The 16,230-nt window shown below is 41.0% G+C and overlaps 1 protein-coding gene across 1 annotated transcript in view; it reads left to right on the top strand.

Annotated features, from left to right (window-relative positions):
* MYO16 (myosin XVI) overlaps positions 1-16,230 on the top strand; it is a 459,340-nt gene that overhangs the window by 157,131 nt on the left and 285,979 nt on the right. The window contains exons 12-13 of the mRNA XM_039226658.1: positions 4,507-4,634; positions 9,991-10,096. Coding sequence (XP_039082589.1) covers positions 4,507-4,634; positions 9,991-10,096 — 234 coding nt within the window. The remainder of the gene's footprint in view (positions 1-4,506; positions 4,635-9,990; positions 10,097-16,230) is intronic.

A 16,230-nucleotide genomic window follows, 5' to 3' on the forward strand; every position in this document is an offset into this window, starting at 1 on the left:
ATGAAAAAACTTAGACACCCAAGATCTGTTAAGCATCCAACGTCTGGTAAAACTTAGCCGAGATAGAAGACATAACTCTAAGTAGTTTGAAGAAATGGTGTAGGAGTTATGTATGCTCCTGGCTCTCTTCTGTCTCACCTTGTTTGTAACATTTAATGAAATTCTCAGCAAGATTTTACAGATTGAGTTCAAAAGCAATCTGTTAAGGTTTGATTAGGCCCATGTTGGACTTGGGATGGGAAATAGCATTAGTGCAAGTGATCAAAAAGAACAGATATATGTCCAACAAGAAAATAAACCTAGGCTAAAACTCCCTGGCTGGTTTATGAGTTACAGAGTATACACCACTCCTATTAATTATTTTGATGTCCATTTTAAATTCTGGAATAATTAAAAATACAAAAATTCAAAAACTATTCCAAATAAAGAAGTCATATTTGTTCAAATGCTCTCCTGAGATTGGGATGCAGCTATAAAGATGTGGTAAGAACACACCGTACCTTGGTTTAACTGTAACATTTATTTTCTGTGAGGTACAGAAAATAAAACTATGTTTTAATTGTATGCTGTCTTAGATTAGATGGCATAGTGTGCTATCAACAGAGGCAAATTCCTTTTCATAAGCAATTACAGCCACTTTCCTGAAACTGTTATCTTTCATCTAGTCTTTATACACAATCACATATAATCACCCCCTCTTATCTGAGCTTTTGCTTTCCATGGTCTCAGTTTCCCACGGTCAGCCAGGGACTGATCTTCCTCCTAATGTAGCATCAGAAGGTCAGAAGTAGCCTGATGCTACATCACGTGCCTGCAATACTCACTGCACTTTATCTCATCACGTAGGCATTTGAACATCTCTCATCATCACGAGAAGATGTGTGAGTATAAGACAAGAAACTATTTTAAGACAGGGACCATACTCATACAACTTTTATTTATTTTTTTAAATTTTTTAATTTTTTAAAATATTTATTTTGAGGGAGACAGACAGGCCAGGAGTAGGAGAGGGGCAGAGAGGGAGACACAGACTCTGAAGCAAGCTCCAGGCTCCGAGCTGTCAGCACAGAGCCTGACGAGGGTTTTGAACCCATGCACTTCAAGATCACGACCTGAGCCTAAGTTAGATGCTTAACTGACCGAGCCATCCAGGCGCCCACCAACTTTTTAAAAAAATTTTTTTTAATGTCTTTATTTTATTTTGAGAGACAGAGACAGAATGCGAGCGGGGGAGGGGCAGAGAGAGATGGAGACAAAGGATCTGAAGCAGGCTCCAGGCTCTGAGCTGTCAGCACAGAGCCCAGTGTGGGGTTGGAGCCCACGGACTGTGAGATCATGACCTGAGCCGAAGTTGGGCGCTTAACCAACTGAGCCACCCAGGCGCCCCAACTTTTATTATAGTATATTGTTATAAGTGTTCCATTTCATTCTTAGTTATTGCTGGTAATCCCTTACTGTGCCTAATTTATAAATTAAACTTTATCATAGTTCTGTATGTATAGGAATAAAAGTGTATATATGGTTCAGTACTCTCTGTGGTTTTCGGCCTCCCCATGGGGGTCCTAGAGTGTATACTCGTGGATAAGGGGGGACTACTGTACATATGCAATGCAACACTGCATGTACCACTATTTTCTATTTTAATTCACTCAGAGGACATATTACCCATATCCATTTACCAGAAAAAAGTCTTTATTACTGTGCTTTCAAAATATTTTATATTGATATTTTTCGATCTAGATAATCTATTTTAAATGCCCTATAGTATTTATTATATCGTATTAAAACACAATCAGTTCTATTCATCCATTAAACCTTACATCAATTTTTAATTATTGCCATGTTTTCTGCTCTTACAAAGAGTGCTAAGAGCTGTTTTGTGTATGCTTTTTTGCTAATGTTCGAGAGTTTCTTCAGAGAGATACGTGGTCAAGCCTGCCTTCTTAAGTTTAGAAGTTGTTGCTAATTAACTGTTCCATTAACGAGAATAACTTTCAGTATTATAGATGAGTTTTTCTAGTGCTGAAGCAAACTTCCTTTTGAATCCAAGCTCCACCACTAATTAGCAATGTGACCTTGGACCAGTCAGTAACTTATTTGCTTCAATTTCCTCACCTGTAAAAAGGGGGAGTATTCTAATACTCCAGTTGTAGATTTCTACGAGAATTAGATGAGTAAGTATGAAGTGCTTAGAACAGCAACAAGCACATAGCAAGTGTAAGCTATTATTACTATTATTATGATGATGATTGTTTTTAATGTTTATTTATTTATTTTAGGGCAGGGAGAGTGTGCAGACACAAACAAGGGAGGTGCAGAGAGAAAAGAGAGGGAGACAGAGTTCCAAGCACTCTGCTAGGTGTCAGCACAGAGCCTGATGCAATGCTCAAATTCACAACTGAGAGATTGTGAGCTAAGCCAAAATCAAAAGTTGGATGGTTAATTGACTGAGGCACTTAGTCACCCCCATTATTATTATTATTATTATTATTATTATTATTACTATGGCATTGATAAAGTTATCAGTATATCTATTACCCTACTGTTTGAAATGGGATTTCCCTGGTTACCAGAGTTTCTGAATTTTTCTCATATTAGTTATTCTCTTCTGTTTATATTTTTTGTCCATTTTTCTATTTTCCAGTTTTTCTTTGTAGGTATTTATTTGCAGGAGTCATTTATAAGATATAGATAACGTATGGATTGTATGCACAGCTTAATATCCTCTCTGTCTTTGACTGTTATCATCATTACTGTATGTTTGATGTTTGTGGTAGAAAAGCAATTGTCAAATATACTGTTGTGATATTATGTCATCCTTCCCATTATAATTTGTATTTGGGAACCGTATCTACTTATTCTAAAATCATGACAGTATTATTCTCTTTCCTTGTGTAAATGTTTTATGCTTTGCTGTTTGTATTTGGGACTTAAATGCATCTGGAATTCATGTTTACATATGGCATGAGCTAGAGATCAGTGTTCATTTCCTTTACTAACAGTCAGTTTTGTGGATACCATCCTTTACGACCGATGCATGAAACAGCCCATTTTGTGCCCCAAATCCCCACCCATGTGTGGGCTTGGGCTGAGTTCTTTAGTCTGTTCCACTTAACTCTTTTTCTGGTCATGGCACCAGGACCAGAGTATTTACAGATTTTGTTTTTTTGGAGTTTTTATTGAGATACAGTACTCATGGATTTATTAAGTGTCCAGATGGATAAATTTTCATAAGCCCTCAGATCCAGAACATTTCTGGCACTCCAGAAGCCCACTCTCACTCCTCTGCAATCACTAGTAGCTTGCCAAGGGCACATCATTTCTTAAGAGTGTAGATTAATTTTACCTGTTTTTATACTTTATCTTCTAGAGTGCACTCTCTGTGTCTAATAGATTCCACTCAATGTCATGTTTGTGAGATTCATTCAATTATTTTTTATAGCTGTAGATCATTTATTCTATTTAAAAAATATTTTCCTTACGGTTTTAAATAACTTTAAACATATGAAAAAATTTCAGATAAATAGTACAGACAACTTTTTTCCCAACCACTTTCAAATGATTTGCTGGCATGGTGTCCCATCAGCCTTGAGTACATGCCTTGTGCATTTTCTCCAAACCAAGGCATTGACCTGTGCAACCCCCACACCGCATTGGAATCAGGGAATTGCTGCTAATGCAACGTGACCATTGAGTCAGGGTGCCTCATTCAGGCCTTTCCCGTCACCGTGTAATGCCCACAGACCAGGTTGCCCAAGACCAGGCTGCCATCACAGGATGGGCACACTGAGCCTCCAGGCCTTTTCATCTTGTCTGGACTCATTCTTTCATCTTCTCCTGACCTTCCTAGCCTTGACATCCTTGAGGCTACAGGCCAGTTACTTTGTAAAACAATAAATAAATAAATTCATTTGTCTGATATTGCTTCATGGCTCAGACACCTCCCTGTCATTTAATGATTTTTTCTAATATAGCAGACTTAACTAGAAACGCAAAAGAACTAAAAATACTGGAACCATGGCAATCCTCATAAATCACTATGTCACTGAAATTAAGCTCCTTTTCATTTTTCTGAGAAATTTGTAGATTCTTCTGTGTTTCAGCTGCAACTGCTTTCTATTGGGATTAAAACTCCTTTCTGTCTTATGTTATGTAAATGAAATGTCATCCAGAGACACTGCATTTGATGTAAATTAGCCCAGGTTCAGCTTACTCTGTGGGTGTCTATTAAACTGGATTTGTGTCCATTGCTCTGCTTAAGGACAGCAGAATAATTGCAAGCCTGTGAACCAAGTAATGAAGGATCAAGTTATATGCCCCTGTTTTATCATGGTGAACCCTTAAACCGTGCTGAAAAGGGCATTATTTCCCAAACGTTTTGTAGTTACAAATGAGATTCAGAAATAGAGTCTGTCACGTTTGTGTATTGGAAAGAAGTCGACTGTGTCCCAGGGTAGAGGAGCCAGAGCCCTTCTCACAGACGTCTGTGTCCCGCACATTTTGCAGGTCTCCCAGCTTTACCTGAGCAGCTCGGGGCAGCCCTGCTCCTCTCTGCCGCCTCACATCTTCTCCTGTGCCGAGAGGGCCTTCCACCAGCTTTTCCAGGAGCAGCGGTCCCAGTGCTTCATTCTCAGGTGAGCGCACCCAGCGCCTGGACAGATGGATGCTCGGCGTCACGCTGGAGGCTTGGCGGTCAAGCTGTCCTCATTTCGTGTGGTTTCTGTTCATTTACTTCCTCAGCATCCGGCGGTCCAATATGTCTTGGCAATAAGTACATTTGACTCGTTACAAAGGAGAGACATCGTTGTTGTTAGAAATAGCCCCAAGTGTGGCTGAATCAATACCAACAAACTTAACCTGAAAGTCAATTCATTTGGAAGATTTACCACTTAGAACCAGAGTATTTTTGCTTTCAAACCTTAGAAACAGTAGGGAAAGAAAGGCACTGGCTGTTAGTGAACCACAGTTCACAGTGGCGCTGCTCAAATACAAAATACAAATTATTTATTACCTTGCAAATGTGGGTTTTCACACCCACTCCTAGGTATTTATGTTTGCTTGTATTTTACTCAAAGTATACACCAGAAGTATTTTATACTGAAACATAATGGTAGCATTAGCTCATAAATTACAAGATGTTCAGGACAGGGATTTGCATTGGAGCAAAAAATCGCCCCCCCTACACACACAGGTACCACAAGAAGTAGAGAGTAGAGGTGAAATGTGATTATGTACTGGTAAATGATTAAAACGTTATTTAGGTATTAAAATTGAGAATTACGTTTCATATTAGGAGAAACTTCTACCAGTGGGGACTTCTTTAACCCTCACGACTTTGCCTGAGTTATAATCAGTAGTGTTGGCTGGAAACAGAACTTGTGAATGAAGCTTTCCACAATTTCTTAAAGTGAAATGAAAGAGAGTAGAGATGGACACCTGCATGGAACCCAAAAGATATCCAAATACGTAAAAAGCACTTTTTTAAATATACTTTTACATTACCACTTTGGTCAAAAGTTCCATGAAGGGTCTGACTGATGGTTGTAAACTTCAGTGTTCTGGTTTTCAAAATAGCTTGCAAGTAGTATTTTCCCAAGAATGGTAGGGAGACTGGCAACAGGGGAGGGCTCAGCCATCCTCGATTCAAGCAACTCTATTTGTATCTGCTCTGTTGGTGCTTCTAGTGTAACTATGATGAAAAAGGGAGCACTTTTAGAAATCTGTGAGATTACGGGGAGTATCTAATAGTGTGGGCAATAATACCAACTGATACTTATAAAGAACTAGTGCCAGCCCTTCCATTGGGTACTTCCCATGTATTCCCTTATCCATTGCTTTAGCATCATGATTTTATGTGTCCAGCAACCTTTATTAGAAGGAGTAACTCATCTAGGGCCTCATGATCAGTAAATAGTGAATCTGGGATCTGAGCCCAATAGTGTGAATCAGCAAATGGTGATTAATTAGTCTAGGGTCCAGTGGATGCTGCATGTGGGATGTGAGCCCATAGTCTGGCTTCTGGGCCTGAACCCTGAAGCTTACTTGCTCTCCCAGCCAGACACCAGTGCATGGCTCGCCCCCTGTGGCCAGCCCAAGGAGGCTTCTGGCAGCCCACCCCAGCCTTCCCTAAAATGCTGGGCACAAATCCATGGATTTTCCTAAGTTCTTATTAAATCTGCTTAATTGTTTTTGAAAGACATAGGTCCTTAGCAAACTTCTGAGGAGCCAAAGAATCATATCCTTTGGGAATCTGCCTGTTACAGATTTCACAATATATAGCAAGTTCTTTTGGTTAAAAAAAAAAAACAAAGCTGTTTATCTTAAATCCAGTACTTTCTACATGAATTTGCTCATGGAATTGCTTTTCTGGTAGGACTTGCTAATATTCTGCAGAACTACTAGTTATTTGGGACATTTTTAAAGGCTAATAATGCCATGTGTCAACCAGTCTTTCTGAAAAAATATTTTTTTTCTCCTTAAGGTTTTTGTTTAATGTTTGTTTGTGTGTTTGTCTGTTTTTCAGACAGAGGGAGCAGGGGAGGGGCAGACAGGGAGGGAAAGAGAGAATCCCAAGCAGGATCCACCATGGCCAATACAGAACCTGAGACAGGGTTTGAACTCACAAACTGTGAGATCATGACCTGAGCCAAAATCAAAAGTCAGACACTCAACCAACTGAGTCACCCAGGTGCCCCTGTCCAGGTTTTAATAAATGAAGAACAAATCTGTGATCACAGGACTTAGTATTTTAGTCATTCTCTTCTTTCAGTACTGATGTTTTTATATGCCTACTCTACCTCCTTGACTGTCCTGACTAAGATAAAGGCATTTAAGATACTAAGTCTTTAAAATTTGTAAGTTTAGAACTCAACTAAGTACGTTGTTTAAAATATCATAGCAGCAATATCAACAATAGCCAAATTATGTAAAGAACCCAAATGTTCATTGACTGGTGAATGAATAAAGAAGATGTGGTACACACACACACACACACACACACACACACACACACTCACACACTCACACTCACACACACAACACTGAATACTACTCAGCAATGAAATGGATTGAACTCAGCAGTGGATGGAACTGGAGGGTATTATGCTAAATGAAATGTCAGTTGGAGAAAGACAGATGTCATATGATCTCACTCATATGTGGAGTATGAGACACTTAACAGAAGGCCATAGGGGAAGGGAAGGGGGACTAAGATACAAACAGAAAAGGGGGCTAACTATAAGAGATGCTTGAACACAGAGAGAAAAACAGGGTTGGTGAGGGTAGGGGGAGTGGGGTGGAGAAAATGGGTGATGGGTATTGAGGAAGGCACTTGTTGAGATGAGCACAGGGTGTTGTATGTAAGTGATGAATCATGAGAATCTACACCTGAAGCCAAAACTACCCTGTATGTTAGCTAACTTGAGAATAAATTTTTAAAAAAAGATCATAGCTGAGAGTCTATTGTACATTTATAAAGGCTAATTTAAGATTTGGAGATCAAAATGCAAATATTCCTGGAATATATGTCCTATAACTTAGAACTAGGGCAGGAATTTCTAAATTTTCTTTTTTTTAATGTTTTATTTATTTCTGAGAGAGAGACACAGCATGAGCAGGGGAGGGTCAGAGAGAGAGGGAGACACAGCATCTGAAGCAGGCTCCAGGCTCTGAGCTGTCAGCACAGAGCCCGACATGGGGCTCGAACCCACAAACTGTGAGATCATGACCTGGGCCAAAGTTGGACACTTAACCAACTGAGCCACCCAGGTGCCCCTCTAAATTTTATTTTCAAATATAAATTGTATTTTTCACTTTTGATAATTACAGGCCTCACTAGCACCCTAGGCTTCATCTTGAGGAATCGTTTTTAGTAATTTTCAGATATTTGTCTTGGGTTATAACTGAGAGTCTGGTGTTCACAATAATTGATCTTATCTTTAATTTTCTCAAGGTGTTGATAGATGGTTTTAATTAATTGTTAGAGAACACGTGGCAAAAATCCATTATCCTAACAGTGTGTTGAACAAATCCAAATTAATGTTATAAGCTGAACATACAAGTGACTTGTGAAGTTCACAGAATAAGGTCTGCCTCGGTCATGTGCAGGTTTAGCAGACAAGGCTGTTCAAATAAGCTTTCAGGTTCCTATGGGTCCATGATTGGCATCGCCCAAAATCCTTAGTCAATTTCTAGTTTAACCATAGACCGGGTTTTCAGATCAAGGAATGTTCCTTGAACACATCATGCTAGGAATTTTAGTTTCAATGTGATATCCTATCCTGTCCTGTGTTGTATCATTTTTTAAATGTCCTTGCATTTTACTCAGAGTTTCAATAAAATGTACCCATTTTGAGATTTTATGAGATGGTTGAAATTGCAAGTGATTTTAGCTAGGTAAGTGGATTGATTATTCTCTCTACTGCTACGGGGAGTGACAGAGCGTGGAGTGACAGCATGCACAGTGACGGAGAGCAGGGTGGTGGGGGGAGGTACTCACGTGACCTCCAATGCAGCCGCACACCCTCACAGCTAAGCTGACTGCTGGCCTTGTTCACCATTGTACACGCACCACCTGTTTCAGGTTTCAGAATAGATGCTCCAGAAGAGCTGGTTGAGTGTTTCATGTTGGATAAAAGCTGCCTCCCATGCCACCCCTTCTCCAAGAATCCACCTACCCCCCAAAGCCTCCCCTGTTTTCTTCCACCTGTGGGCACATTGTTTGCCTTGCTCCTGCATTTTAAGTATGTATTCGTGATGCCCTTTGTGCTCATTTGAGATGATGGATGGTGGCCCATGGAGCAGTATCGTCCACCTCTTCAGCTCCGCAGCTGAGCATAGACTCTGGCACATAGTAGGCTCTCAGTAAATTTCACCCGAAAAAAGGAGCACCCTTTTTAAAAGGAAAATGGTGTTTTCGAGATCCACCCTTGAGTGAAGGCGTGCAGAATCTCCAAAAAAGAAGGTTTATGTACCCATCCAATTATTTTAGCAGGTAATAGAATATTTATAATAGTGAATACAAGTATAGAAGTGAAATTTCCATCACGAGTGATCTAAATTGTTTCTGCTCTGAAATAAGGTTAAAAAACAATGACTTTGAACCCGAAAAGGAGCCCCTTATCATGCACAAGTCTCTGGCACCTGCTCCCCTCAGGCTGCCAGAGTGATGGTTCTGGAAGTCATTAGAATATTTATGGTCAGTGCGGAGTAAGGGAGCAGAAGCGTTTTGTTAACAGCTAGAGACTTGAATAAAAGAAGTACATTTCAGCGTCTTCTTTTCTGGCAAACACCCTTTCATCCAATTCATTAGTATGAATAACCAGGGGAGAAGCTTGAGAAAGCACTAGTAAAAAGCTTTGTGTGTGTGTGTGTGTGTGTGTGTGTGTGTGTGTGTGTGTATAAAAATATATATATATATAAATTTTTAAGCTATCAGATGAGTAAAAACTGTTTTCCTGAGCATTCTATCTGGGAACACTAACCACTTTATTTTCTATCATACAGCTTTGGTATTTAGTAAATAATAATTGTATTGAAATTTTGTGTCAGTTCTTGATCCTCTCATAATACAATTATTATTTATAGAAACTGGATGAGTTAGGAAGTATGAGAAACATCAAGAATGTTGTCACTACAGATAACAAGGGTGGTTACTATATCTTCCTGGATTCAAGAAAAATGGAGAACATGGAACGTCGGGCTGACAGCATCGAGGTGCCTGACGCCTACTCACTTGGTCACATCTTGCCACGGAAGATGTAATGCCATTCCTTGCAGGCTCTGAAAGCTTTAGCAAGGCCCTGTGGCTCCAGGACACGTACTACATATTTTGGATGAGTAAACCAAAGGGAAGAGGTAGATGATACCATACACTCGGTAAAGGTTCTTCTGTCCTCCCCTCACCATCTTTGTATCGGGATTATTGCTGCTCATTGAATTGTTGACTACATTCTCCAAAATGCTAAACTTGAGTTTTCTCTCTTCTTTCAGTGGAGAAAGAGGATCGGGCAAGTCGGAAGCCAGCAAACAAATAATGAGACACCTAACGTGCAGATCTGGATTCAGCAGGCCTATGTTTGATTCCAAATTTAAACACGTAAGTTTCTTTTTTCTTTTTTTTTTTTTTTTTACAAATAGTTTATTGTCAAATTAGTTTTTTGTCAGCATTCAAGAGTCTCTCGTGGTTTGCCTCTCTCCCTTTCCCCCACCATTTCCGCCCTTCTTCTCCCCCTCGTTCCTCCGTCAAGTTCCTCCTAATCCTCCTATACGTGCAAACATATGATATTTGTCCTTCTCTGCCTGACTTATTTCGCTCAGCATAACCCCCTCAAGGTCCATCCATGTTGCTACACATGGCCAGATTTCATTGTTTCTCATTGCCATGTAGTATTCCATGGTATAGATAAACCACATCTTCTTGATCCATTCATCTGTTGATGGACACTTAGGCTCTTTCCATGTTTTAGCTATTGTGGAGAGTGCTGCTATGAACATTGGGGTACATGTGCTCCTATGCCTCAGCATTTCTGTATCCCTTGGGTAAATTCCTAGCAGTGCTATTGCTGGGTCATAAGGGAGTTCTATTGTTAGTTTCCTGAGGAACCTCCACACTGTTTTCCAGAGGGGCTGTACCAGTTTACATTCCCACCAACAGTGTAGGAGGGTGCCCGTTTCTCCACATCCTCGCCAGCATCTAGAGTTCTCTGATTTGCTCATTTTAGCCACTCTGACTGGCGTGAGGTGGTATCTCAGTGTGGTTTTGATTTGTATTTCCCTGATGAGGAGGGATGCTGAGCATCGTTTCATGTGTCTGTTGGCCATCTGGATGTCCTCTTTGGAGAAGTGTCTGTTCATGTCTTCTGCCCATTTCTTCACTGGGTTGTTTGTTTTTCGGGCGTGTAGTTTGGTGAGTTCCTTATAGATTCTGGATATTAACCCTTTATCTGATATGTCATTTGCAACTATCTTTTCCCATTCCGTTGGTTGCCTATTAATTTTCTGGGTTGTTTCCTTGGCTGTGCAGAAGCTTTTAATCTTGATGAGGTCCCAACAGTTTATTTTTGCTCTTGATTCCCTTGCTTTTGGGGATGTGTCAAGTAAGAAGTTGCTGCGGTGGAGGTCAAGGAGGTTGTTTCCTGCTTTCTCCTCTAGGGTGTTGATAGTTTCCTGTCTCACGTTCAGGTCCTTTATCCATTTTGAGTTGATTTTTGTGCATGGTGTGAGAAAATGATCTAGTTTCATTCTTCTGCATGTTGCTGTCCAGTTCTCCCAACACCATCTGTTAAAAAGGCTGTCTTTTTTCCATTGGATATTCTTTCCTGCTTTGTCAAAGATCAGTTGGCTGTATACTTTTGGGTCCACTTCTGAGTTCTCAATTCTGTTCCATTGGTCTATGTGTCTGTTTTTGTGCCAATACCATACTGTCTTGAGGATGACAGCTTTGTAGTAGAGGCTGAAGTCTGGGATGGTGATACCTCCCGTTTTGGTTTTATTTTTCAGTATTACTTTGGCTATTCGGGGTCTTTTGTGGTTCCATACAAATTTTTGGATAGTTTGTTCTAGTTTTGAGAAGTATGCTGGTGCAATTTTGATTGGAATTGCATTGAATGTGTAGAGTGCTTTAGGTAGTAATGACATCTTAACTATATTTATTCTTCCTATCCATGAGCATGGAATGTTTTTCCATTTCTTTGTGTCTTCTTCAATTTCCTTCATAAGTTTTCTATAGTTTTCATCATACAGATCTCTTGTATCCTTGGTTAGGTTTATTCCGAGGTATTTTATGGTTTTTTGTGCAATTGTGAATGGGATCAGTTTCTTGATTTCTCTTTCTGTTGCTTCATTATTGGTGTATAAAAATGCAACCGATTTCTGTACGTTGATTTTGTACCCTGCAACTTGGCTGAATTCTTGGATCAGTTCTAGTAGGCTTCTGGTGGAGTCTGTCGGGTTTTCTATGTAGAGTATCATGTCATCTGCGAAGAGTGAAAGTTTGACTTCCTCTTTGCCAATTCTGATGCCTTTGATTTCCTTTTGTTGTCTGATGGCTGATGCTAGGACTTCCAGCACTATGTTAAACAACAGTGGTGAGAGTGGACATCCCTGTCGTGTTCCTGATCTCAGGGGGAAAGCTCTCAGTTTTTCCCCGTTGAGGATGATGTTAGCTGAAGGCTTCTCATAGATGGCTTTGATGATGTTTAAGTAGGTTCCTTCTATCCCAACTTTCTCGAGAGTCTTTATTAAGAAGGGATGCTGTATTTTGTCAAATGCTTTTTCTGCATCTATTGACAGGATCATATGGTTTTTATCTTTTCTTTTATTGATATGATGGATCACATTGATTGATTTGCGAATGTTGAACCAGCCCTGTAACCCAGGAATGAATCCCACTTGATCTTGGTGGATGATTCTTTTGATATGCTGCTGGATTCGATTTGCAAGGATCTTGTTGAGAATTTTTGCATCCGTATTCATCAAGGATATTGGCCTATAGTTCTCTTTTTTTGTTGGATCTCTGTCTGGCTTGGGAATCAGAGTGATGCTGGCTTCATAAAATGAGTCCGGGAGTTTTCCTTCGACTTCTATTTTTTGGAATAGCTTGAGAAGAATTGGGATTAATTCTGTTTTAAATGTCTGGTAGAATTCCCCAGGGAAACCATCAGGTCCAGGGCTCTTATTTGTTGGGAGATTTTTGATCACTGATTCGATTTCTTCACTCGTTATGGGTCTGTTCAGGTTTTCTATTTCTTCCCGTGTGAATTTTGGTAGTGAGTGTGTGTTTAGGAATTTGTCCATTTCTTCTAAGTTGTCCAATTTGTTGGCATATAATTTTTCATAGTATTCCCTGATAATTGCTTGTATTTCTGAGGGGTTGGTTGTAATAAGTCCATTTTCATTCATAATTTTGTCTATTTGGGTGCTCTCTCTTTTCTTTTTGATAAGCCTGGCTAGAGGTTTGTCAATTTTGTTTACTTTTTCAAAAAACCAACTCTTGGTTTCATTGATCTGTTCAATTGTTTCTTTGGTCTCTATGTTGTTTATTTCTGCTCTAATTTTTACTATTTCTCTTCTTCTACTGGGTTTAGGGCATTCTTGTTGCTCTGCCTCTAGTTCCTTTAGGTGAGCTGTTAGATTTTGTAAACACGTAAGTTTCTTGTTTGGGTTGGAGAATAGGTTGAGCCAAGAAACCTGTAGTTTATGAATACAAGGAGATATCATAATAGACCACAAGCTTGACCATCGATTCGTCAAAGTTTGTGGAAATGAAGGAGAAAAAAAAAAAAGATTGAGGCCTGGTGCAAATTAAAGGTGTTCAAGATCTATTTTAAAATATTTTAACATACTGTTTTTTTCAATATTTGCTCAGAATAGTTGGATTGAAAACATGTAATATACTTAGAGATTACTGTTGTTCACATAGAAAATGCCACTTTGGTGTGTAGATACCTTTGGCAGATTGGCCAGATTAGCATGTTTTGTGGGGATTATTAAGAGCTGATAGTGAAGTTTCAATGTTAGAAGAATCGATAACAAGAGGGGCGCCTGGGTGGCTCAGCTGGTTAAGCATCAGACTTCGGCTTAAGCCATGATCGCATGGCTCGTGGGTTCGAGCCCCACGTTGTGCTCTGTGCTGATGGCTCAGAGCCTGGAGCTTGCTTCAGATTCTGTCTCCCTCTCTCTCTGCCCCTCCCCTGCTCATGCTTTCTCTCTCCCTCTCTCTCTCAAGAATAAATAAACATTTAAAAAAAAATCAAGAATAAGAAGCCTTAATGCAGTTGAGGGGCAGGTAATAAATCTTCATCCCCAGCATTGACTTGTTTGATGTACATTGTGTTAGTTTTAGGTAGGCAACATAGTGCTCTGATGTCTGTATGTATTGCAAAACGATCGCCATTGTAAGTTTTTAATTAACACCCATCACTTCACATCGTTAATTTATTTTTCTTGTGATGAGAACTTTTAAGATTTACTTGTTCAGTGTCTTTCAACTCCACAGAACAGTTTGCTAACTGTGGCCACCATGCTGTGTGTTATAACTGCAGGACTGACTTACCTTATAACTGGGAGTTCATACTTTTGACTCCCTTCACCCAATTTAGAAGTGATTTTAAGTTATATTACATAACACTTGCTTTTATTTGAAGACAGCTCATGGTGGTTTTCATCCACCTAAAATATTGCCAGGGTTCAAGGAGGAACCAGAAAGTCCTATTCACAGCTAAGATAAAGGTCAGAAAATTTCATACCATAAAGCTCAGGAATTGTACCCAAGGATACACCTGGAGTGTGTTCATCTGCTTGACTGTCTTGTTTTCACAAATCCCCAGTAGGTTTTTTTTTACCAGGTTTGTCCTGGCCACAGTAGGGGAAGAGCGGACTCAAGAGTTGCTAGAAGGATCCTGCCAGAAGCAAGTATGCTAGGCAGACTCCCTAGTGGGTGGGACAGACAGACCATCAGTAACCATTCAGGACCATGGTCAGAACCCAAAAGTGTGCTGCCCTGGGAGTCTCCACCTACAGAGCTAACCTTCCAATTTCATTACCTTAGAGGAAACGACTAGAATAATCCAAGTTCATGATGATTGTTCTGCACTTGAGACAAAATCCGACTCTCTTGTGTGTGCCTGTTACTTTAGGGGCCTCGAGGTCTTACACTGTGCCCTTGCTCATGCTGTCTGGTCCCATGACTCGGTCCCTCCGTGACCCATCACCCCCCATCCTAACCCCACAGCTCCCCTTCGTACCGCATCGACCCCTACCCAACAGCCTTGCTGGGCGTCCCACCGCGCACCTCCCCAGCACGTGGCCAGAGCTGGATGCAGGAGCTCCCGGGTCTCTCCAGCAGTCTCCCCCCAGGCCACGCATCACATAGGTGGCACAAACCCTTTCTCATTTCCCCACCGGAAACCTGGATTTTGCTTTGATGCCAGCCTCTCCCTGCCTCACCCACGATCACAGTATCCCCTCAATCTGACCTGGTGACATTGTCTTCTCCAGGCTCGTCGAGTTTTCCTGTTCTTATTCTTTCCAAAGCCACCTTTGAACATGTATTTCCCCCCCCCCCCCCCCCGCCGCCCCCGCACCGGGCTGGGCCATGCCGCCTCTGTCCCTTGCTCATATATTCAACAGCGTCTTAAGTGGCTGCCATGTGCGTGTCCCTAGAGTTCAGAGACATTGTCTCACAGCCCGCCACACGGTAGGAGCTCAGTTTCTATGTGGCACAGGAATGAGTGCGTGACTAAGATATCTAGAAGTACTTTCAGCACACCTGAGATAGTTAGCTATCCGAAGTCACCTCAATTCATTTACTTTAATCATAGCAAATGAATTTAATGTGGATGAACCGTTTGTACGTCATCAGGACCCCGGAGGCTCTGCAGCGTGTGCTGTGTGTGATGCACATGAGAGGCCGTGTGGCGCCAGCCCCCCCACCCCTTCTCTCGGTGCGTGTTTCACAGTGGGGTGTGGCAGGTGCGCCGGAGCCGCCTGGCAGCTGACGCCTCCCCCTCCACAGTGCCCCCTGCACACACCCTGCTGGGCACGAATTTGCAGAAGACACCTGTCAGTTCATTCTGTGATTCGATATTGAGAGTGTCTGATGATATTGGAATAAAAACTTAGCTGCTGTTATCTTAGATTATTCCCTAAAACAAAGCCATCCAAAAGTTCAGATGTTTCGGGTGCCTGCGTGGCTCAGTCATTTAAGCGTCTGACTTCAGCTCAGGTCAGGATCTCACCGTTCGTGGTGAGATCTCTCTCTGCCCCTCCTCTGCTTGCACTCTCTCTCTTTCTTAAAAAATAAATAAACGTTTAAAATAAAATATTTAAATAAAAGCTCACACCCTAAAGAAAGATCTAGAAGCCCATCACCCTGTGAGAATTGTGCTCTTTGCATTTGGTTTTCTGTTACTGCCCTTTCGACTTATTGCTGTGGGCCAGAGTTGTTTCTGCCATGGTGGTGTGCACGTGGGAATACTCCGGGAATCTTATTTATTAAATCAGTTTTATTTCGGACCCCCTGAGTGGCTCAGTCGGTTGAGTGCCTGACTTGAGCTCAGGTCATGATCTTGCTGTTCAAGAGTTCAGGTCCCACATCGGTCTCACTTCTGTCAGCTCAGAGCCGGATTTGGATCCTCTTTCCCTTTTCTCTCTGCCCCTCCCCTGCTTGTGCTCTCTCAAAAATAGATAAAACATTACTTTTTTAAAATGTATCTATCTAAGGGCGCCTGG

This window comes from Hyaena hyaena, unplaced genomic scaffold (genome assembly GCF_003009895.1).
Source record: "Hyaena hyaena isolate Hyena2069 unplaced genomic scaffold, ASM300989v1 scaffold_22, whole genome shotgun sequence".
In the NCBI taxonomy this organism is placed as follows: Eukaryota; Metazoa; Chordata; class Mammalia; order Carnivora; family Hyaenidae; genus Hyaena; species Hyaena hyaena.